The sequence below is a fragment of the Hyalella azteca genome, unplaced genomic scaffold (genome assembly GCF_000764305.2).
Source record: "Hyalella azteca isolate HAZT.00-mixed unplaced genomic scaffold, Hazt_2.0.2 contig1557, whole genome shotgun sequence".
NCBI classification, from domain to species: domain Eukaryota; kingdom Metazoa; phylum Arthropoda; class Malacostraca; order Amphipoda; family Hyalellidae; genus Hyalella; species Hyalella azteca.
The window spans coordinates 444,169-469,214 of record NW_025931866.1 but is presented as its reverse complement, the minus strand read 5'-3'; the positions used below and the strand labels follow the sequence as shown (position 1 = coordinate 469,214).

General features: G+C 36.5%; 2 protein-coding genes across 2 annotated transcripts; one reads left to right on the top strand and one right to left on the bottom strand.

The window, feature by feature from the left end:
- The first annotated feature begins 354 nt into the window (after nucleotides 1-354).
- Nucleotides 355-3,482, top strand: LOC108683188. Its single transcript, XM_018172481.2, has 5 exons — nucleotides 355-384; nucleotides 1,357-1,455; nucleotides 2,405-2,561; nucleotides 2,818-2,976; nucleotides 3,381-3,482. The coding sequence occupies exons 1-5, from the start codon at nucleotides 372-374 to the stop codon at nucleotides 3,382-3,384; spliced, it is 432 nt and encodes a 143-aa protein (XP_018027970.1). The 5' UTR covers nucleotides 355-371; the 3' UTR covers nucleotides 3,385-3,482.
- A 15,097-nt stretch (nucleotides 3,483-18,579) lies between these two features.
- LOC108683165 lies at nucleotides 18,580-24,698 on the bottom strand. Its single transcript, XM_018172449.2, has 3 exons — nucleotides 23,383-24,698; nucleotides 21,081-21,604; nucleotides 18,580-20,465 (listed from the first exon to the last, which is right to left on the bottom strand). The coding sequence occupies exons 1-3, from the start codon at nucleotides 24,529-24,531 to the stop codon at nucleotides 20,042-20,044; spliced, it is 2,097 nt and encodes a 698-aa protein (XP_018027938.1). The 5' UTR covers nucleotides 24,532-24,698; the 3' UTR covers nucleotides 18,580-20,041.
- Between the last annotated feature and the right edge of the window lie 348 nt (nucleotides 24,699-25,046).

The following is a 25,046-nucleotide window of genomic DNA, read 5'->3' as shown; positions in this document are numbered from 1 at the left end:
ATTAGTTATTTAAGGTAAAAGAACCTTTCCTAACTGGACCTAACCTTAGTAAAATTGTAAAATAGTGTCTAAAGAAACATTTTTTACACTTCTTACCCTAATTCTAACCCTAACCTAACGAGATTTGTGTTAATTACAATGTCTCGTAATATGGTTCATTTTTTTTTTCGTCGCGATAATAGCTAAAACTAATCATACACATATACCGCGACGTTGATCAATATCGAGACATTTTTAGCCAAAAATGTCGCGCTATTGCCGAAAGTATGCTCAAAAATAAGCAAAAATGTTACCGCGACTGGCCTCCGAAAAATCACCCTTAATTCGTCGCGCTACAACCCTACTTATGTGACAAGTGTGAGAATCTCGTCATGAGCTATAGAGGTGAGGCATAATACTATTAATAAGAATAAGTGTAACGCGATAGTTCCCAAAATTATTGTGATCGAACACCATTCAGAGGTCCTGATCAGTCGCCCCTACCACCAATGCTACATATTGGCTCATAATATTTAGTGTAGTTTCAATTGATTCAAGTTTATGGGAAGTGAACACTGGGACGAGTTAGCTCTCATTTGAAGTTAGCTTAGCTATGAGAATGAGTTAGCTCTCGTTTGAAGTGAACACTAAAAACATATTTTAATGTGGCGTATGTTTAATGTTTCCGACCGTTGCCAGATCATGTTGAATTCCATTATGAGCATTTTTGAGATTTTAAATAAAACATACTAAATAGAAATCTTTTTTGAAACTGTAAGTAGTTGCTTACTACTTGAAAGGCCCTCATGTACCAGTAGGTTGCGCGTACCACTGTTTGGGTGGTTAATGTTATACTTTTTAAACTGTTTTATCCGTGAGATATTTTCTTAAGGTTGATTTTTGAATGATCGTCATTCTGGTCAACAGCGGTACGAATCTAAAAAACATATATTTAAAAATTAGTTACTCTAATAGATGGAATCACTTTTTCTCCGGCGATTTAATTGCTGGTTGTCCTCTTCACCTTTCTTGAGCTGGGAAATTGTGTTTACGCTTCGGTGGAATTGATCATCAGTACCTATATCCGTTATTTCTATCACAGTGATACTCGTATTTTCAAGTTTCAATTTATTATTCTCTGCTGTGACTCGAGGCCAGGCTCTAATGTTTTGACAGGCAAACTACTGGGATATCTTTAACACCTGTCATGTATTTGGATGTTACAAAAAGTAGATGATCAAGCGACCATGAAAATAAAGTCTCGACTTTCAATCAATAAACTTTGATCTGATGCAGACTTGATAGACGCATCACCTTGCAAACAATTTTGATCTATAGTTTATTTTATCGTCGCTGAACACTTGCATTTCAACACAGATGCTCTGATAAAGCAGTTCTCTCCGTACACTTCCGTCATCTCAACCTCTGGTGCAGAGGTCGTCTCTCCTGGCTACCCTGACAAAGCCCCATCGACCAGTATGTAATTCTTGGCAATTATTTTGATTGAGAATTTCTTATTGACAATTTTTCATGGTTCTTCAACTTAATGAGTTATCAATGTGATATGAGTAGCATTCATTGTTGTATATTTACTGCAAAATTACCTTGTAAAAGTGACACTGTGGCTGTTTTCCTTCTAAATAAGTTTTCAGCGTGATTCAAACGTCCAGAATGGAGGATGTTTCAGCGTTAATTCGACAGTTCGACTAGAGAATACCTAGTTGGTTGGTAGTATGATTATGAGCATAATTAATGAGACGTCGTTGCATATTTTCAGTGAGCCTTTTATCTGTAAACTCGAACTCAGCCCCAGCAAGGTCAATTGTACTGAATCAGATAGTGTAAAATTGAATATTTGATTATTGTGCGACGTGTCAGTTGGCGTACAAAGCGATCCGCTCACCTTACTCACGGCCTGATCCGAGTGACAAGATGCAGACGTGACCGAATCGTTCGTTGCATTGAAATAACGTTTAGACTGTCTAAATATCATTTTACTAATCTGGGCAATTATTCTGTAGCCATTTTACACATGTTCATTTGATATCTGAAGTCTATCGTAATCTAAAATTTTGAGGTATTCACCTTGGGCCAACCTATATATATATATGAACAATTGAATAACAATTACAGCCTTGCGGAAGAATTTGTCACTGTTAACTTTAACTGTTTAATGAAAATAAAGAAATCTACTTAAAATCTCATTTCGACACATAAAAGACAACCAGCGTTCTAACGAATAACAAGAATATTGTCTGTGTTCTGTGGAGCAACTGTACGGCCTAAAAATGATTACTAATATATTGTCTGTGTTTTATCGAGCGACTATATGACCTACAAATGTTTATTTATGTGCTGTCTGTGTTCTACTCGATTAACTGTCTGAACTAAGTATTATAACTCCCACGTAATTTAATTTCCCCAGAAACGCAGTACACGCAGGTTTTCCGTGCTGAGAAGTGCCAGCGAGCGGTGCTGAAGTTCGACGACTTTGGAATCGAGCCGCGGAGTGACAGTAGTAATCGCTGCGGCTTCAGCTTCCTCGAGATCCGCTCCGACGTCTCCGTGCCGGAGGGGAAAATGTATGGCTTGTTTTGTCATGGTTTTTGATTCACGTAGGAATGAAGCAAATTCATTAACTCATTTATTTACTTATTGCCTGCTGCGTGTAATATCAACATAGCTTGAATTTTCATCAGTTGATCACGATTAAAGTATGAAAAATTCCCTGTGTTAACTAATGAAAAAATTTCAATAAATTAACATGAAGGATTAGAAATTAATATTTTGGTTTGCACTATGAACGCTGCATTAAACTTTACGTAATTTTTTTTTTAGATTTTGTGGCGAAGAAATTGAGAAAGGAACAGCCTTCAAAAGTGACAAGTCGGAGCTCATCCTTCATTACATGAACAATGACTACAGTAAATATGGCTTGGAAAACAAATACAGAGGCTACAAGGCTACTTTCACCACCGAGGCCATACCCAACTGCAGGTAGGAGTTGAGACTTGAGAAGAACGGGTGCGTCCTTTACGATGTTAATTGTGAGATATGGATCAGTCAAGATGTTCCAAAGAATTCATAATCATGTTTGAGAAATTCACTGAATGTTTGAAAATATTTTACGCAAAAATGTTTCTGCGGCAATCGAGATAAATAAGAAATATGCAACTTCATTGTGTGGCACTCGTAAACTTCTATTTTGCAAGCAATTCTAGCCCGATGAGGTTAGGGTTCTTTTGTAAATTGGCATCCTACTCCAGATATATGCCTATAATTTTCATGTCTACAGTTACTTGTGTATTGTCCACATTATACCTGTTTTGTAAGCCTGTACTAAACAGAACTTTCAGTCTGCCGGAATAAATTGACACGGTTGTAACTTCTTGATTTTACAGCTGATGGGGTTTCATCCACCGGCTGGAATGTCGAACTGGAGACCACAAGGAAAATTAAATGAATAGAGTACGAAGTGTTTTTGTAGCGTGTGAAAAATTACTTGCAAGTTTTATTCTTGTTTCATTTTAAAGACCATACTACAACTAGCGATGCTTGTAATTTCCTTGCATAAGATTACCTCAAGAAAAACTCGTTTAGAAGGAGATCTTTACTGTGGGACGTGATTTCGATATTTAAGAATTTCTTACTCTCAATTTCTGTTTATAATATCTTTTTCAACAATTCCTCCCATCATTGCAAATAACCTGGTAGCGGTTAACGGATGAATTCAGTGCGAGCTGGAGCTCCTTTATAAGAATATCAGTTATTTTTCGTACGCGTATAAATGGATGGAAACACGCATTAGAACGAATGACATAAAAATCATTGTTGACAACACAATGTGAAAAGCAGAGAATTAATAGCATTGGAGTTTGGATGCTAAATTTATCAGTTGAAAGTTCTTAAAAGCACACACTTCAGAACTGGCTAGTGCTGCATCTTGTCGACGGGCCAATTGACACGTTACAAAAAACTTAGATTCTTAGCAACAGTCTGAGTTGCACACCGTCTGACACCGACATTCGCCCCATTCAAAAGGCTGAGTGATGTGGCGTTCATAGCATTTATTTTTGGATTTAATTTTCAATTTTATCGCCTACCTCCGAATAGAGAAGAAACTGATTGATTCCATTTTAAATATAGCGTAGAGCTTGACTCCAAGTTAACAGTTAACATGAGCGCTAAATTTGTTGATCGGTTTCAAGCTCTCCGCTCACCTAATTTGTGGTGATAATTTGTTCGGACAATCGGATATGCAACTGTCACGGAATAAAATTCCGCCGAACATAAAACCTGCACATTCGGGATTTCGTTAGATCTTGTGTAACTATATATCAAGTGCAAATGGGAATCAGATAACAAATTTATCGCCCTAAGAAAATTCAAAGGGACATGGTCCACTATTTACTGCTCAGAAAAATATCAATTCCAAGAATTGAAAACACCTTTAACATAAACTGAATCTAAATGAGTGAGCATGCAACAGCCTAATTCAATAATTATCGAGTTAATGAGTCGTGTTTCAAAGCTTATACATAGATCAACATGTGCTGAAACATTCTCAATGATAATATCCACAGAATAAGGCAAAGTCTAAGACACAATAGGTAGCAAACATCGTGACACCTAATCTCTGAGGCTAATGCAATCATATATTCTAAAGGCAAAAATCAGATTCTTAAAACAGATAACTTGTGCTATTGATCTCGGGTGCAATACTGGCCTCAGATCGGCTTGATTGAAGAAACAGGCTTTCAGTCAATGTTATCCCATTTAGAAATGAAATCCTGGTCAAAACATTGGGGTTACTCACGTTTTCTTGGCGACTCGAGAAATGCACTAAAACAAATTGACTTAGATGTGATTAATTTTTCAATACCTGCGTAAAGAAATATAGCCGAATGAATAGGTTATCATATATTCTAGAAAACAGCGATCAACTTAATCTTGTCAATAAAATTCTGATCCATTCTGTCAATGAAATTCTGATCTTGTCAATAAAATTCTGTAATGATCTCAGCATGATAGCACGTCACCGAACTTACCGGAGTGAATAACCTCAATTAACTTTAATCATTCCAACTATTCAGACTGCATCTATCCGACAAATGTAAATTTAAGTGTAAGCTACTACACATTATTTACTTTACAGACATATGACGAATTGAATAACCTGATCAAGAAGACTCAAACTTTACAAAGAGAAACATGTCAGTCAGCAAGGCATGTCAAACATGAGATAAATGAAATAGATGGGCTGCTGATTACTGACTAATCGAATAATCCATTGTAATCGTTAAAATAGAGCAATATCGGTCTGAATCAGGCACACAGATTAGCTCAACTTTTCCACACTTTAATTCCGGCAGGCTCATACGAGCCTTAGTTTCACATTGGCACATGGCGTTTCATGGATTGGCACATGGCACGCACAAACTTTCTAATTTTCAAAGAGATAAGGCTAGCTAATCTCAGCAAGTGTTTTCCATTCATAATGTGCGTTATACACAACATTTTGAACATAATATTATTATAACTAGGCACTAATTCCTTCTGCACGTTTATTGAAGGAAAATATGGGAGCAAAAAACAGCTAGAACCTGCGCACGGGAGTCTCCAGCCACAATGACGCGCTGACTTGAAATTTTGAATCGAGGTCGGTTGTTTCCAATTTCCGAGCAGTAACAGTAACAAATTCTCTTCTCAATTTCAAAAGCAATAAGTCATTAAGAAATAAATTAGATCAACTCTCGTAATAAGTTTCAAAAACAATTCAGGCTTATTTTGATCCAAATACTGGCTGTAATGCGAAGCGAGTCCGCTGAAGTGTCCGACCGGTAATGCCTTCGACCTTTTGGCAGTGGGCGCCAGTGGGGCACCAAGAAATGAAGAGCGACGGGACGAGCGGGGCAATTCACGACCTGCATTAGCCCTGTCTCTTATACACATCTAGATGTGTATAAGAGACAGACCTTACTCACGGCCTGATCCGAGTGACAAGATGCAGACGTGACCGAATCNTGGGCGTTAATGCATTAGTTTCAATTAAATAAGTATTCTTATGCCAGAAAATTTAGGTTCTCTAGGGTTTTCAGAATCATCTAGGATAACGATAAACTTTCGGCATTTTTCATAAAAAACCCGGTCGTCTTCAGTAAGCAACAAATATGCAAGGCTGAAAATATTTCAGTCATCCGATGAATTTTTCTGTTGTACACATATCCATTCTTCGAACTTTGTAGCGCTAACTAAATTATTTGCTCTGATTACACATTTGGCTTCGTAGCCTCCGTTCCAATATAATTTTAATTAACAGCTTTACCATAGAAAACGAATCTAAATAATCTTAATCCAGTTTTCGCCTAAGAACTAGTACGCTTTCATAGAATCGGTATGCTTATCAAATTACCACAATGAATTGCAAATATTTGATTTATTGAAGGCAAGAACAGAGATAATAATACAATCCTAGTCTGAACATCACTTATTTCATTTTTGATTGTTAGAAATCAAATGATTTCAAATTTCACAGACGTCGGGGTTCTACTATGGTTCATAATAATTATGAAATAATAACCGATATACATATTACATATATTATTCACCTCGATCAATTAGAAATGATGACGTAACCTAAAAACCTGCAACCTGCCTCCTGCAACTTGGATAAACTATAATTTTTAGCAGGATCGAGAATTGAAAAGCGATGAAAATCCCGACTAAATTTTGCCATATTTTTGTCGAGAACGTGAACGTTATGGCCATCATTAGCTCAACACTTGAAGAGATCAACTGAAATAAACAGAAAGACCAAATTTACACCAAGCAGATTAAGACATAAACATCAGATAAATGTTTCAAGTAACATAAGAAAAATATCTGTATACAATATCACGCGTTTAAGACAAGGTTTTTGTTAAAAAGTATATAATGTTTCCAAGACCCTTCAATCTGTGATGCCAGAGGTAGCATGGTTGAACTATAACCATGAGAGGTAGAGGAAACATCGCTGACGGATACAAGATACAAAAGGACGCTCGCTCTCTATTTGGTGTCTGAGAGTGATTTTAAGGGGAGATTCTACCTTTGAAGCTTCGGTTTAAATTTCATGTAATCGCTGTAAAGTTTCATAGGAAAACTCTATCTTTACAATATTTACAGTATTTACAGCTAATCGATAATCTTGTTGAGTTTTTTTAATTAAGTCATCACGGAGCCGTTCAGAATTCGGACTTATAGAGTCATCAAGAATCATGAGCAAGAAAACAAGCAGCAATTTATATTCGAGTAGATCACGCCGATAATATTTGTTTTAATAGACGTATAATTGTGGAGGCCGGAATCCAACAAATGTAAGGCTCCTCTCCTTACATCTGGTGGGGACAAATAACCACGTTTATGACGTTTTCGAGGCCTATATTTTGCCTAACAACTCCTGGATGGCCACTGATGGTTTCCTTAGAAGGAGTAAGGCAGAGTTCTTGCCACTTTATAAGCATCAACATTAAAACTCCTAAAGCCCTTTGCGTGTTTTTAATTTTTCTAGACTAGGACAGTTCATGTAAGTGTTAGGTATTCATTTGATTTGCAGTCGTTTTCAGCTCAATATTGACGGAATGCATGACACTAAACAAGTAAGAAAAAATTTACTCATTCTAGCTAACTGAGATTATCGGCTGGTTCCCGAAGTTTTATTAGATTGAAATCAAAACGCGAATTGTCGATGATGCGAAATTTTATGATAGGACTTTAGGAAGTTCAATGTATTTATTTACGGTTAAGTCCATAAATTCCGAACTATGACAACTGAAATTGGATAAACAATACCTAGCGTTGTGAGTTTCTCCTTTAACTGCTGATTCCATTGCACAGAGATAAAACGTTATTAAATGCAAAATATAACTCAGTACTCACTGCAGTGAGTGACAGAGAGCGCATTTTCTCGTCGACGAAAATTTGAGGTCACGGACGGACGGACAGACGGACGGACAGACAGACAGACAGACGGACGGACATGGCGAGCACAATAGTGCATTTTTTCCATAAATGAGAAAATGCGCTAAAAAGTTAACCTGTCTGTGTCTGTTTTAGTATCCGATGACATCCTTGCATGCCCGAAGACATGGTGCACTTAAGTCTTTTAAATAAGTGAGGACTTAAAAAAAGTATTCGGTCAGCGTCGTGAGCGATTTTTTGTGTGGTTAATTAAACATCCCGATACACGGAGGGCGTAGAACTTATCATTCGTGATAAAACGTCCTTCTTGCTGCTCTTCATTTGCGAAAGGTATTTGCTGAAGAGTTTTTGTATGCTAATATATTAAATTATGCATGGAGCATTTGATGCTGCAACTGGAAAATTATCCTTTAAATTCAGAATATGTCGCAGCTGACTGTTCTGGACTAGGTTAAATTAGTACGAGGTTAATTAATTTTTTATTTAATATACTGATTATGTAATAATTGGCAACGTGTGAGTGCGAATAAAAACGATCGGGCAGCATGTAGATCGTCCGCTTGTAATTCTCTATAGCAATTTTTTACTTACAAAATTATTCAAATCATATTTTTTGTGTCACACTAGTTATCTTTTATTGACTTTATCAACACAGTTCATACCTAGAAGAGATTTAATCATGAAGTTTTGCTCCGAAAATAATTTGAAAAATAAGACCTTGATTACACATTGGACATGTAGCCCTGAAGAAGAATTAGGTGCCACTAGCTCGGTATTTAGCGACGTTTTAGCACCGACAGAAAGAACGAGCCTCGTTCATACCCATTGCGATCATGATGCCATGTGATAGATTTTATTTATGGCGTCGCGGAGTGTTTGATTAAAGGTAATTAGTGGCCCGAGTAATGAGCCAAATGACGCACTTGCGGACAAGATTTATGTTTTGATCATACGCTCTTTCTGTGAAATTGGAAGTTCTGATAAGCCCTTTTATGGCCACGAAGCTCGTGTAACGTTTCTGTAGCACCGCTTTGATGAATGATCCGTTGGTCTTTAGATCGTCACAGCCAACTTAAACATCAGCCTTATTCTCATCAAGTCCATTATACTCCTTTCAATTGAATGCTCAATTCATCACTCTTTTTATGATTTTATCTTTATGCAATTTATTCCTTCCACATTTGTTTATTTGTTCTTGAAACTGGTGAGTGATCATGTGTTCCCGAGTGTCGAAAAAATATCCTAACATAGCCTGCATGTTGAAAAACACTATGCATTTCTGCCAGGTACATTTTGTGGTTTGATAAAACATGGACAAGTTTACGCCTTAATTGAGTGAATTTAATTTTGTGCACACTTATTTAAACAAAGATTAGTTCTATTTCACAAGTTTACTTTGTATGGGAAGTCTAAAAGGATGCTTGCAATTTATCGTTTAGGTTGTAAGCGCCAAAGACGTGACCTCGTTTAGCGATTTGTCTTTGTTCGTGATTCCAATGCAGAGGTACTTGGTATTTTGGAGTTGGGTTCATTTCTATCGAACATATAATTTTTATTCGGTGATTTTCGTACGTTGTGAAAATATTGTTTATAATTGTTACTTTTATCTTATGTTGAGCTTATGTATTATATTTTGCATTAATGTTTTCATTATCGCGAGTCCTAAATTTATATTTATCCCTATATTTCAGAACGGCTCAGAGTCCGAAGTCCGATTACGTCTGACACACGGTTTATGTTCTGTATATTTTGTGCATGAAGGTAATTTTATTATTGTTTTATTCGTCCAGTTTATACATCGATTCATGTAATGGTAAATGTTAGCCTACGATCATGGTTTAGTCTGGGGACTCATAAGACAATTTTTTATAATTTTTGAATAGACCGACTTCAAGGATTAAGCACCACTTCTGTACTGATTTATTTCGCACTCACTGTATCAATAAGCACGGTGAAAAGAATAATTGTGTCCCTGAAAATTGATCTCTTCCCTCATTGCTGACGCTGTTTCAACGCATATCTTAATTTATATCAGTCTATTTGTTGTGTTCAGTTTAATTGAAATAATGAATAAGGGACGATGTTATCCCGAACTGGATAACATTGCAAAGTACCACTTTTTTCACATTTTGATATATGTAACATATGTTGCAGCTTATACTCGATTAAAATTTCTTGCATGATCGTGTTACTCAATTATTCGTCTTTCGATTGGCAAATGTCAATAAGAGTTTTTAAGTGCATTTCTTCTTCCAGAAACTGTTTTGCCTGCATCGCTTTTCAACAATCCACCCTAAGTAGATCCATATTTTGAAATTAATTTTTATTGTCAAAATTAAAGATGCTAAGTGAATTCAGCGTGTTCACGAAATTCAACTTGTAGAAGCGAAGCAAAATTTATAGCATAGAATGTTTTCACTGGAATTGAAATGAGCATAAATGATGATAATATTCAATTTAATCATTACATCTTGACCTAGAACGTCAGTGAAACATGTAAAATTCTGCTTCAAACTAAATTTTTTTAGAACTAACTTAGAAGCCCTATAGCGTATCATTCTTTTTCACGCTCATATATAGTCGCTTAACTTTAAGGCTTTATATGGCCGTTTTTTAATCAAACAACACACCTCATTAGCAACACACGTTCCCTATTTTCCGTTTTTCATTAGGAAGCAACAAAGTGTTTCCTTCGGAAGTACCGTGACTTCAAGCTGCGCTGTTTGTTAACTAATTTTTTCTGGTTTGGTTATTGTGATTGGCTCGACAAGAGGGTTGTAGCCCAGCTTCCTTGTTGGCCGATTTCTGTACGCAAATCTCTTAGACGCTCAATTGCCCTAATCAAGAAGAAACCTTGGTCAATTCACGACTTTAAAGATCAATTTCACGCGCGAGATTGGGGCCACGACCACCCACAATGATCGGACGGGGCTCCGAATTGAAATTCTTGCTCCAATATTTATAATACTTCACGTTTCAAATTTGCAATAAATCATTTAATAATAAAACTGTAGAGTTTGTCCCACATGTCAATTTTAAATGACATGTAACACACACTAAAAGGAATGGTATGTTTTTTTTTTATTTGAGGAGACAAACTGGCGTTGTCTACAGTTTGGTCGAAGGCAATTAAAATCGGATTTTCAGGGCCTATTACGATTTATGATTATACAGTAAAAAAGGAGTATATAATTGTAAAGCAAAACTAATGAAGAATGCAACTCACTAAAACAATTCAAAAGGTGGGGCGCAGTGAATCCAAAGAATATTTTGACTGAATCAGGAAACGACTGTCAAAAAAGGAAAATGATTGTTTCAAAATGAATAGGAACGACTTCAGGGAATAATAAAAAATTTGACTAAAATTTAATCAAATACGCCAGAAATTCTTAAAGCAGGAATTAAATTTTTTTAACTTGAAACCATGCCCCACTTCCGAATCACGGGCTGAGTTGTTAAAATTCATCATTTGTTGCTATTCAATTTTTTAAGCTTGTCGACATTCTAGAAAGAAAAGACGAGATTATCGATCGTTTGCTGGATCGCAGAGAATTGTATTAACCCAACCACGGTAAAGAACTCATACATAAACCATATTATTAGTACCGCCGCTTAAATTTGTATTTATGTAGCTAATTTTGAGATTATGCAAATGTGTTCATCATTTTCATTCAAGTGTGTTTCTCACACTTGCCTGTTCGCGTTTCTGATTTCCCTCATTCGAATTATTTATAATTGGCTTAAAGCCAAGAGTTGAAGCCCGGTGGATTTTTGGCTTCGTGGGAAATGCTGATTTCAACTTAGTATTACGTACTTTACTTTACTTATACTTTACTTACTCACTTTAACTTAAGCAGTATTCATAGTATACGGTTGTTATCCATGCATGATTGAACAGTTTTGAGAAAAACACCATGAGAACAGTTTTGCATGATTGAAGGAGACAAATTCGTTTGTTATTTTTATTTAATTTGCATAATAATGTATTGTTTAACTTTGCCCATAAATTATTGTTTTAATTTGCATATTATACTAAGATACATTTTGTTTAAACTTTAGTCAATTGTTAGGTACTAGGTTTCTAAACTGCTCATCTTTATTTGCCAGATACGAATTTATTCATCCACCGCAACTTGATATCTTGGTCATCAAACCTCGACTGTAATTTATACCTTGTATAACCTTGATTGATTGTAATTTAAACCTTTAAAACACTTCTTACATAATTATCTTGCACATTAACAACGTTCTTACTGTGAGAATTTAAGAAAGAGATGCACAATTTTGTAACAGTGATTCATTCCTTTTATAATGGAATATTGATTTCTGCGCTGACAGTGAATTTCTGTACCAATATGGATGCTAGCAGTTTTTGAAAAGTTGGTCCAACTTCTGCCGCTTACTGAATTAGCGCTGCGACTGTGAACCACTTCTATTCGGCTCTCAATGAAATGTTTTATCGTTAGTATTTATTACAGATCCTTTAAATTGCACTACTATTCAATGAAATTGCACCCATGATCATGGCTTCTATTCTTACTATACTTTTTACTGTGAAATTAATATTTAGTTGATAATTCCCTTAGAACCAGAGCTCGTAAAAGCTGGTCCCATTAAGTCGTTGATTTTAACGATCAAAAAGACTGAATATAACGCCCAGGATTAGTGAATATGCGGATTTTTTATTTATCCGAACATTTTATTATACCTGCACGTCGTCCCTGACTGCAGTCTGTTCAACTAAGAATGAAAATAAATAAACTGGGCGAAATAGTTTCATTTCAAAACTTTTTCTTTCATGTGACTTACGCGCATACAGAATGGACTGAACAAACGTGTAAAACTATTTGCAACTCAGCTACAATTTAGTACTTATAGAAGAGACTCAATTACAGTAATTAGCGAATTATTTTCAAGAGAGGATGTCAGTTATATTCAACAAAAAGTGTCCAAAAAAACTTTGAAATACCCTGCAAAAAATGCATGCGTTTCGGACAAGTTGCGTGATGATGAGGCCGTGTGGCATGGCTGATGATGGATTGAAATAAAATTGACGGTCGCACAAAGAAATATCTATAATATTCAGAATTTTTCTGCCTTTTTTCTCACGTGTAGTGAAATTTAAATCCAAATTCTACAGATCATTTATAGGTATTGGTAACATTTCAAAGATGAGTGCGCGTGCGATGAGTTACCAGTCAAATTTAATGTATACGAGGATCGGTTTCTCGTCAAAACTTGAATAAAATTTATGATATGTATGGAACTAAGGAAGGCACAGAAGCAGGCTTTGATAAATTTAATGCATAAGCCAGTGAGATACATAAGCACATTGTGTTCAAAGAACTATTGATAATAAAATAAAACATCATTTTCCTATGCACTTGTAGCAGTCGAAAGATCAGATCCGCCATATATGGCAGACCGTAAATCGCTATATGACAATATATACCGTTAAGTCATGTACAATATTTGAAAAGCACGTGTAGTGATAATACTGAAGACTGAGCAATGACAATCGATAATTGTGAATAATAGCTGCACTCAAACAAATAAGCTTTGCGTGCGTAGCTCCGTTATACGCTCTTACTACACTTCGCACTGATAAAAGGAGTCCCAAACGACTGACTGCATACCGTGACGCGGAATTTCACCCCGACGACGATTTAACAACAATTTAGTATATTTATTTCAGACGCTGGCTAGTCTAGAAATCATAACATTTTCAGGAGAGTCTTCATATGAATTTTCATACGGCCCACGGAGAGAGAGAGAGCGGCTGAACCAGAGAATACGGATAGTACAATTAATAAAAACTCGATGCGACATGATAAGCTGGGGCCATGTGTGCGATCAGTAATGCAGAAAAACATTTTACGAATCATCGTACTAGCCAGGAAATTTGTGCACTCAGACGTAGAATTAGTAATATAAGACTTTATTTAAACTGGCATAACTGGTTGAATCAGAAGACAAAATAATTGGAATATTAGTCCATGCTTTCTCTGCTATAGGTTGAGCGATGTAACATATATGCCGCTCAACGCATAATTAACTGACTAATAAAAAATAAAGTGCAGTGAATCCTTAGCAAAGACATGCAAATTAAGCTGTCTTGCATGATATTATGACTGGTAGCGTCCGAACAAACCTACCTGCACCGGTGCTCAGGGATACTAAATTACGCGAATCTCACCACCATATGTTTTCTTTTTTTTTTAGTTCAAAACTTAGAGAAAACATACAAAGCTTTCAATTTTTTAGGGAAATAAGGGAAGAATTAATTAATTTTTCAGGTGAGAATAATTTTTTTATAATTAATTCCACGAATATTAAAAAATGAGCTACTTGTAAATGAAGAAGTCCCACTACATTTCGTTTTAAACATTCTTAATGCTGATGCACACTTCTACATTTAAGTTTTTTGCGGACTGTTAAATTTTCGCTCTAAATAGGAGAGCAGTGGCACGGTTTTAAGTGCGAGCCTTACGGCTGTAAATCATAGATCAATTAATCTCTTCACAAGAACATCCACCAACTGAAATACTGGTCCCGCTGAAAATTGATGCTGGAGATTCAGGGTTGTAAATGCCTCGCTGCTACGTCCTAATTATTGAGCTCATTATGAGAGATGAACAAAGGTTGGCTGGAGCGCTTGTTTGACTTAACTGTCGCATCTGTTGATTGTTGTTAATTTATGTCTACTGTTGAGTGTGCCGCTATATCACATATTAAAAAAGTAGAGACTCGTCATTAATACAGCATCTGTGCATAGGTGAAACCGTTGGGCTGAACTTATTCTCAATACTTCTCGCTGATATGCTCACAGATGAATCAATTCAAGGCAAAAATTTCATAAAATAAAAGATTTCCAAGGACTATTTGTTCGAACTTGCATTGTAAGACTCGAGTCTAATGACTTCAATTTAAGTACGATGAAGAAAATTTGTATGCAGTTTTCGTGAAATTTACGTTTTCTTTTTACTGATCATTTGTGTCAGTGACCCCTGAAAATTTTATGACTAATAAACACCCTTGAATAATATCCTCACCGCCAAGAAGATTAGATTTTTATTCTGTTGAGTCCTCGTATGTGAATAAAGAATAGTTGAACACACACTTGACTTTAAAGGAACTTGAGTAGGTCTATCAATATTTATCTCTACACAAATAGGATGTTTGACACTGAGAGGACTAGTTACATCTGTAAACTTGATTGGTTGAACTGTGTGTTGGACTTGTACAATGGCCTAGGCACGAACCTAGGAACATAAAATTAGCGAATAAGATCATATCTTCAATTTAGAAGGGTTCGTTGGAGTGTCGGTGGAGCGAATATATGCGTTCAAATATTTCAATGCAGGAATATGTGCGCTATGACTCCAATTTTACAATTCACGCGAATTCAGTATGCTCTGTAGTAACCTTGATAACGTGAAAAGAAGCACCACCCTATCCTTCATTTCGTAGACCTGACGCATTATTAAAGCCAAAGAAAATACAGTATATGCAATTTAATGCGACTGTTGTCTCTGAATAAGGAGCGAACTTGCAGTAGCGCTTACTTCAGGCTATGCTAAACGAGCTCATTCATCCACTTCAACTAGCGTTCAGTGAGCTCAACCCATCACATAAAATGAGCAATCGCCAAGGTGGGAAATACCATAATTCTTTATGACTTCATTAGCAAATGAGAGCCTTCATCGTTGGAGTGAATTACGAGTGTACGTTCGGTAGAAACGTCCTGCGCACTATATTTCTACTACGGCTTAATAAGAGGATTAGCAACTCTTACAGAAGTCGAAGAGGCTCTAAACAACTACTTAGTCTACCAAAAACTGCTTTGCTTATAGGCTATAGCCAAGGCTTTTTTAGAATAAAGGGCCCCTAGAATGATTGTTGACCATTCGTAATCACTCACAGATACGTAATCTCCAGTTTCGTAAATTACTTTTCCGGGATTTTCGATGATTTTTGGAAAAGTAGCGGCTTTGAATATAAATAATACAGTGAAAAACGTCATCCAGAACTTATCTCTCAAACTATACTTCTAGAGGCCCATAAAGTTGTGAATATGCCGTCCTATTTGAGATTGGGGAGCCACGTGCTGTTCGGACCGTATATTATTTGCTGTGCGTTCCACCCTCCCCACCATAGTCGTGCTTCTTTAGATACCGGTCAGCGACACCATTCTGTGTTGCTTATTCACTTCTTTACGAGTTATAAGTTGCCAAGTGAAACCATTCAGGAGGAACTGACAGGCGTCCTAATTCTTGGAATGTTGCGTAGAAGTGGCCTTTCATTTCATGCTTACCATTGCGTCAATAATTCATAAAGTAGATCTAGTTACAGTAAAGCTACAAATCGCTTCGTGATACCAGTTCAGCAGAGTAAAAAGCGACCAGTGCGCAGTAGCGCGTCGCACGTAATCCTATTACGCGACGCAAACACCACTGTTGGTTAGGCTAACAAGTCCGCGTGTGTGCAACAATTGTGGTGGGCGCAGAGTAAACCAAGCTCACGCGGATATGCCAATAACATTCCATTTCATCCCGAGATCTGAGTTTACATCTATTTGGCGCTGCTTGTTCAAAGTTCCGCCCTTTCAATTAGTTTGCTCAAGAAAGTCTGTGGAGAATCTCGCTTAACATCCGAGCTTCTCATTTGGACGCGGCCGAGGCCTGGATGGCCAAGCAAACAACTCTTGCATTAAGTGTGCCCGAGTGTGAACAATACCAGCATTTAAAGTGAAAGTTCAGGGGAAATTATTCATGCGGAAAATTTTTATATTGAAGGCCTCATGTACTTAACAAAAGCATCAATAATGAAGTAAAATCCAAGTATTATTAAACATAGCTGCACGAAATTAAGTGTACAGCTTTCGAAATTTGCTTCGGATAGTATTAATTACTCTGACTTTAATCACTCGGCTCTACACTTTCCTTATTTATATTTAACTCATTAAAAAGTAGCTTCCTGGTGGCCAAAGACGTAGTGTGGAACTTCTTTTAATTAAAAGAGACAATTGCTGTTATTTCAAGCATGTTGATCCTACTTGGTCATCGCTGACGAAAAGCTCATCATCTCGTAAAATATTTTTCATCAAGACTCGCGGTTGAAAGCTTGCCAATGCCTAATAAATCGCCGTTTAATGTCGCGTGTCGCACTTCTAATTACAAATTTTTTGTCAATGATGACGAAGCACGTGGACTCGTAATTCGTAAGTCTGTAGTTACGAAGCTCGTAAATTTTACGTGGGACTCAAATGACATCACCTAAACGCTTCTTTATTATTAACAAGTCAACGTCGTGGCCAATGACTCATCATCATATTACTTATAATTAAAACGATGACGATGGTTCATGGCGATGACGCTGCAAGATCTATTTAAGCCTTTTCATGACTTTGTTCGGCTGCAATTAGGGAATAGTGTTCGTTTAATTAAATTAAATTTTCTGCTGAAAGTTAATTTCTTCAGAAATTTTTGTTATTCATTTTCTTTCAAAATCCGGCGTTGAATGAGAATTTAATTTTTAATTGTTATTGTATGAAAGTGATCGTTTTCTCCAAAGGTTGATTTTAGTTAACTAAGATGCAAAGATTTTCTTGATGGTTTCTACCTCCATTAATTTATATAGCATAAGTCAACTATAGCAAATCACTTTAATATTATTTGATAGTATTGGACAGGTGTTTGCTTATGTACTCAAAATTAACACTCGAATAAAAATTAGATTATGAACTTATAAAGAAAAATCTCATTGACATTGCAATAAAATTTTAGTGCAGCTAAAGATTGCCAGAAGACAGTTTTGTTTATGGGATGGTTGTGTTGAACATATCATGCAAAATAAAAATTATCAGAAAAGGTTGGTACAATAGAAGTAAAATTCCTATCAGGGTTAAATAAACCTAGTGTGCATTAATTTGCTTCACTTTAAGTTATTGGATCACAAGATCATAGAGTATTCGAGGCTGGAACCCAGAATGCAAATTTGCATTGTTACTGAATGGGCTTCTTAGAATTCAAGTCATCGGTTAGGTTTAGCAATGCAGACAGTTTGAACTGGTAAACTTGAATGCCTAGTGCCTACTTGTATAAAAACGTGCTCTTAATTCAGATTGAAAACTATACGGATAGCGATTGTCCAAAGCCTGTGAGCTATAATGGAGATAAATTGTAAGCTCAGACGTAGTCAACTACAAGCAAACTGAGGATAGAAGTATGGCAACTTCAGTTGCTGCAGAGAAAGAACTTTTATCATAGAATTTAAGTGTGAGGACTTCAGCTGCTGCTGAGAGTGAAAGCTTTTGTATCAGAGTTTACGAGTAGGAACTTAAGTTTCTTCTGAAAGAGAGAGGACTTTTGTGTAAGAGTTTTAGTGTGGCAACTCAAGTTGCTGCTGAAAGAGAGAGGACTTTTGTGTAAAAGTTTTAGTGTGGCAACTTAAGTTGCTGCTGAAAGAGAGAGGACTTTTGTGTAAGATTTTAAGTGTGGCAACTTCAGTTGTTGCTGAAAGAGAGAGGACTTTTGTGTAAGAATTTAAGTGTGGCAACTTCAGTTGCTGCTGAGAGTGCGGGAACTTTTGTGTTAGAAAATAAGCGTTCTACCGACAAATTAAGGACAGTTACTGCAATCGAAAATGGCATATTATTTAATAGCAATTAGTATACAAAAACGCTGGGAGAAAAGGTGAGGAAGAAACTAGTTCATGAAGCTAATGATAATTACCAAATTGAAAATATAAATTACTAATAATACTTGATATAATAAAAATAAGACGGAGCAAACACACTTTTTTAACTGTTGACATGAACGTGCATTAATTACTTTTCTTGTAAACGCGCGAAGAAAAGAGTTCGAATTGGCGTGCGGTTTTCTTGTCCGTATTGAATCGGACGAGTAAGAAGGATTAACGCTGGAAAACATTTTGGAGCTTGAATTGCACAGAAAAAATGATCACATAAATAATCTATAAGTATACTTCCAACTGAAACTCCTCAAATCAATTAATACTGAAATTTATCTATACCAATTTGTTTAAGGAGGAATAGGCATAATTTGAGTTTATAATTTAACAAACAAATCAATTAAATAAATAATGTTAGAGATAAACGAACCTTAGAACGACTTTGGTGATAGACTAGTTTAATAGGTTTGGTTATTGTTATTTAGTGCAAGTCATTTCCTATGGCGAAGAATCGAAGTCTTGCATAAGAATTCATGGTACAATCACAATTATTTATATGCTAAAAATACTTGCTAAGGTCTAGCACTTTTATGAAAGTAGTTGTATTTTTTCTAATATAATTGTTCAATACTAAATATATGTGACGGTTGAGTTATATAATTTTAATGGTGAAGACTTTGTATAAGAGTTCAACGTTAAAATTTATTTTTTTCCATTTTTTAGTAACCTAGTACGCAAGAGATGCAATAAGCAAATAAAGATATTTTTGATAACTTCAAACATAAACTAAAAATTTCACATTTTTGATGTTTGGGAACCCCATACCTACTTCTGAATCACTGCTAACGAAACTACTTATTGTATACATCCATTGATTTTGATCGGTCTCGGGTTTGGTTTCTGTTTCAGTCAAAGAGTCGGAAAAAATCTGAAATAAGATAGATTGTAAAATAAAAAACTATCCGTCGGTATGCTTCTAATTCAAGGTTCATAATTCATCGATTTCTAAAATTCATATTTCAATGAATTGGATCTTTGTTGAGGATACATTGAGATAAAGTACCAAGACAACGTTCAATCATCGAAGGCTGCTGCCTGCCATCTGACAAGTGAATTTAGATAATTAAATAATTTACAGTGTTAGACAAATTGATTTTCGTGTTTTCATTTGCAATTTATTCACGAACTGCGGCAAAAATCGGTCTAGAAAAGGACCAGTGACCATCATAAGAGGATTTTGCCTGGTCCAGTACATTAGTCCAAGACTTGCAATTTCATAATATGTCAGGTTAATCGTAAGTATTTAAAGCAATATTTGCTTATGAATAAATGTATCTAAAAGAGAATAGTATATCAGTCCAAGTGCTCAGTCCTTTAGATAACTATCTATTGGAATCGCTCCCAGAATTTTCTAAGGCGTTTCCTGCCACAAAGACAAGCAGTCCATGAGTTCCGAGTCTTCAGTGTCATTTCCATCAAATAGCTCGTTTTGTTCGTCGATTAGAGAAGTTTCCGTAACAGGAGAAGTGAATGCAATATCGGGCAAAGATGAATCAGAGCAGGTGGGAGTTGAGACAAATGCATGGGATGCATTGTGCGTAGTAGGTGATACTGAAGCGACATTCGAAGAAATTACGTCCGAGTTGTTTGCGATGGGTGCTACGCTAAATGACTTCTGGTTCAGACTAGGAACGATGGATGAGATGACCGGCGAGGTTGGGTCCAAACTTGGTACGATGGATACGATGTTGGAGGATTTGTGGTTGAAGCTGGAAACGATGGACATGAGAGGCGCTGCAGCGCACAATGCAACCGGACCTTGGTTCACGCTGGGACTGATGACACACAAAATTTTCATTAGGTAATTGGTCTTTGAAATGTTTTATCATTTTGAAGATGAAGCTCATGAAAAGGAAGTGCTGAATATATTTAAAAGTTCGATATTATAAAGAGTCACGGAGCAAACAAGATAACATTCGTTCAATATGTTCCATCTTTTAAAAAAAATGTATCAAATACTTTTACACGATTCTAAAATAATTCCGAAGCTAATGGTAAATTCCTGTGGCAAACTAAACCCCCCCAAAAAATTGTTTTGCTGTAGCATTTATTGAATTTAAACTTTTAATTATCAACTATGAATTGCATACAAGTATTCTGTATATGTACTTATTTTTAATTTGCCAGTTTGACAGGCCTACAAAAAATAGAGAAAGCTAGTTGATGCTTATTTAACATCCGGCACTACGTGTGCATATTCCAAATCGACGGACGTAAATGAAATCATCCAAATAATCAATTAGTGTCTTAAGAATCTACTTTTCTCAAAATTCATATAATTTTTAATGTTATTAAACATTGGTGTGAAGAAGACAGGTTGGAATACTGAACACTTTATCAGGTCTTCGTAGATCAACAGTCGATCTTAGATTCAACTTATCTAAAGTTACCTTGGAAATTCGATGAGCTGGTATCCTAAGGTTTGTGGCTCGTTGAGAGGAAGATTAAACGATCCTTGTCTGAGCATCGAATTACCGGAGCTTATATCAAGATTGGACGAGGGTTGCGTGCCATCTTTCTCATGTCTGTTAGGAGCGATGTGGAGGCATTGTTCGCGCTGTTTGGAGAGCATCGAGGCGTTGAGCAAACGGGTGCTATCAATTGGCAGCATCGTTTGTAAATGTTGTCTTTGGAGCACTTCATGTAATGGGTGACGATGCTCATCTCTTTCATGCTTTACTTGGCTCGCGTCCTGCTCAAAGCTACCATTACTGGCAGTTGTCCGTGGCTCGAATGAGCAAGTTTGAGGAACGAGGGCAGAAGGAAGGTTATTGTTTGCATTGTATTCTTCAATCATTCTGCTCAGGGCTTTAATGTAGTCTACAGCACAACGCAATGTCTCCACTTTGCTCAATTTTTTCCTGCGGGCGGCTTGAGGAACGTGTTGGCGAAGAATGGCGAAGCCTTGAGATACCTGTGAAAGTTTGACTTGATTAATTTATCGAATATTACCATAAATTGTCACAATAAATTCCTTCAATAATTGTTTGTGAAAAATAACGATAACAGCTATAACTCTGTTATATGTTAAGTAAAAGTGGTCGCCCAGCCATCTACTGGAATGCATTTTTAATTATATATAAGAGATAATAGCTTCGCTAATGACATTTTAGAATTCGTAATGTGTTAATGAAAGAACCGTAACTATGCATTATGCTGCCATCTTAATTTTTTGCCAACAATCTATAATTTCAGATAATTTTGGATGTGGCTAAAAAATTAAAAAAATTATTTTAGCACTGAATTTTTAAATATTTGGTGGACTACAGCAACTTCGTTGTCTTTAGATCACATTGGAAATTTTTGAAGTTACAGATAAAGCATTTACATAGGTTGTTTGTCAAGGAAGTGCATTCTTATGAAAAATGTTTCAGAGCGGATCGTTGATTTAGCGATAGTTGTTGCGGAAAATAAAATTGCATGTGCGCCGATGACAGTACAATGACTTTGCAGGATGCGGTCATATGATCATTCGCGGGCTCTTTTCTGCTGGGATTGTCCATAACCCATTTGCATTTGGATTAAAAAACTCTAACTGCGCATTTTGAATAGATCTGACGGTCTGATTTGAAAATAGGCATAAGTAAAGCAATTCATTCTGAGGTATGAGGTAAGCAGTGTGTGCTAAAAATATTGTAAAATTTCTTTAATCTCACGAGGGGATAAAGAAAGTTTGAATACAAGTCTGTTAATTTCCACCAGAAAATTACAAACTCACAGCCAATGAAAAACAATCAGCCTTTACAAAAAAGCATACCCTCTCAATTCCGATCAACCGAAAGGCAATCTGCTCAGTTAAATAAAGATTATGGTTATTCAATAAAAGAAATATTAAAGTTGGGTGCTTTATTCGCTGCCTAGTCAAAACTTCTGATTGAAGGTTTAAGACCGCATCAGGATCGCTACTTATGCAGCGTCGAGGGCTCCTATAAAAAGTTTCCTGCCCAGTAACTGGTCCACGAACTTCGTGACTCAAAATAAAAGCTACCATATTTTTCCTTAGATCCAAATACTTGAACGAATTCGTGAATGTTCCCATTTTTTAGAGTTTTTCTACAAATGTTAGAGGGAAAACTAAATTTTCGTATTATATGAAATGAGTAAGTGTTCAGCGGACGATAATCTCAAGTACACTGCTAAATACCTTAGATCCAAATACTTGAACGAATTCGTGAATGTTCCCATTTTTTAGAGTTTTTCTACAAATGTTAGAGGGAAAACTGAATTTTCGTATTATATGAAATGAGTAAGTGTTCAGCGGACGATAATCTCAAGTACACTGCTAAATATCTTAAAAACACTGAAACTGAGCCCAAACGTCCTCCTAATATCAATGGATATTGTATCAATGTGTACAAACATGGTAATTATGATAGGGTAAGAATCAGAATTAGTATCACTGACTTGGTAATAATGTGCCTTTTTTTATAACAATTAAAACTAATTTAAAAATAAGCGCACACATCGTTCAAAGGAACTGTAAACTCACTGAGCTACCATTCTATTTTTACTTGTAAATTGTATTTCTTGAGTTTATTAGTAAAAAAGCTATTGGCGGAAGAAATGGCAACTTTGAATGGTCAAAGGAGATTCTTCCTTACAGCATGAGATAGCTTAATCTAAATCTTCCTCAATTAATGTGACAACGTTAACCCTTGCTCATTTAGTAGATTACATAGTAGAAGCTCTCACCAGTCGCACTCTATTTCTCTCTCTAGCATTTCGGCGCGAAAGTGGCAGTTTTTGTGAGCTCTTGCAGTCATTAACTTGACTTGAGGCCGACTGAAGAAGCGGAGACTTGACTGCGATACCAATTGATAATGGTTTAGTGTCTGGCAAGGAATCTTCTGCAGTATTTTGAGGATCGAATGGTTTGTTCGGAGATATTATGTTACAAGAATGGCACAATGCTTCAGAATTTAATGAGATTGAAGGAATTAATGTCAAACTGTTCGCGCTTCCTCCATTAAGGTCCGAAGCCAAGCCGATAGATGGGTCTAGATTACAGTCAGTCAAATTAGAGTCTTGTTGGACAGAAGCTAATAAAATTGTAGAATTATCGAGGCTGTGAGGTGTTTGAACATCGCCACCACTTGTTGACGAGTCAGAAACAGGCAAACTCGCAGAAACTGCGGTCGCAGGAACTTGGATCTCTTGGATGGAAGCTTTTTTTATAGGCGTGCCCGGCTCTTTGATGCCGCGTAACGACGGACTCGAATGGCCTGGAACAGCAGCAACTTCATTGCTTATGCGGACCTCTTTTAGATTCCTTGCGACTACTTTATTGTCCTCACAGTTTAATTTCAGTGTAGAATTAGCGATGGTCTTGATAACAGTTGTCTCTTGACTCCCTTGATGAGGAACTGTCGCTGTCGTTTGATTTTTCAGAGCTTTCCTGTTCTCTTTGTCTTCTTCAAACAGAGTTGGTGTTTTATGTGGGGCACAAATAACTGTTATTTTTGTCTCATTTGATTCTTTAAGGATTGATTCCGCCTTTGTTTCGTTCATGATTTTAGGCTCGCGATGAATAGAAACTTGTGGAATGTCACTCCTCTTAAATTTATCAGCTGCAGCTTTCACTAGAATTTTTTCGATAAAAATTGGTTTTTCATGCTCGTTGAGCAATGGTACTTTATTGATGGCTTGGTTTTCTTTCCCAACATGTGCTTCATGAAAAATTTTTGGCTCTGAAGAGGGTCTATTGATACAGTAGACATGATTGGATGACTCAGAAAGGGAGATCTGGACGCTAGATTTCAATCGTTTAGACTGGTTCTTTTTCTGGGTCTTTATCGTGTTGACGCTTATTTCTTGCAAAGGTCCTGCAGTTGATGCACTCATTGTGGAACAAAAACAAGATGTTAAACCAACTTAAGACAAATTCTTAAATGAAATGTTTCTTTTACACACGCTGAATGTATACACACACTCCTCTGCCAGGATCGCAATTGCACTGAAAGGATGGAAAGGAAACTAGCGTAGTAGGATTCTTTGTTCCAGGTGCAGTAGGTAGGATACGCCTAAACATCTGCCGCTCGTGGCAGAATTCAAAGCGAGATGCGCGTGCCGCGACTCCACCCTGGCGCTAACGTCCTCCAATGACGTCGGTTGCCGCCTTGCTCCTGAGCCAATCCTAGGTTTGCGTTTCGAGCACGTGCCGCGCTATCTGCATCCACAACGACGGTTTTCGCTGAGAAATAACATTATTTTTTACTTTCAAAATGTTCATAAACTAATTTTTTATTAAAACATAGAATTCGCTGTTTTAATATGCAGGTACCAGAGAATTAATACACGTGGGTTGTCAAAGCAAGACAGGAACGCAGTAGCCGATGGAAAAAGACAATTCACCACAG

Coding starts and splice junctions, on each gene's coding strand:
- LOC108683188 (XM_018172481.2), top strand. Junction 1,456..2,404: donor TGACAAAGCCCCATCGACCA/GTATGTAATTCT, acceptor TAATTTCCCCAG/AAACGCAGTACACGCAGGTT. Junction 2,562..2,817: donor TCCGTGCCGGAGGGGAAAAT/GTATGGCTTGTT, acceptor TTTTTTTTTTAG/ATTTTGTGGCGAAGAAATTG.
- LOC108683165 (XM_018172449.2), bottom strand. CDS start 24,531: ATGAGTGCATCAACTGCAGGACCTTTGCAAGAAATAAGCGTCAACACG. Junction 21,605..23,382: donor AGAGAAATAGAGTGCGACTG/GTGAGAGCTTCT, acceptor AAACTTTCACAG/GTATCTCAAGGCTTCGCCAT. Junction 20,466..21,080: donor CAGCTCATCGAATTTCCAAG/GTAACTTTAGAT, acceptor GTGTGTCATCAG/TCCCAGCGTGAACCAAGGTC.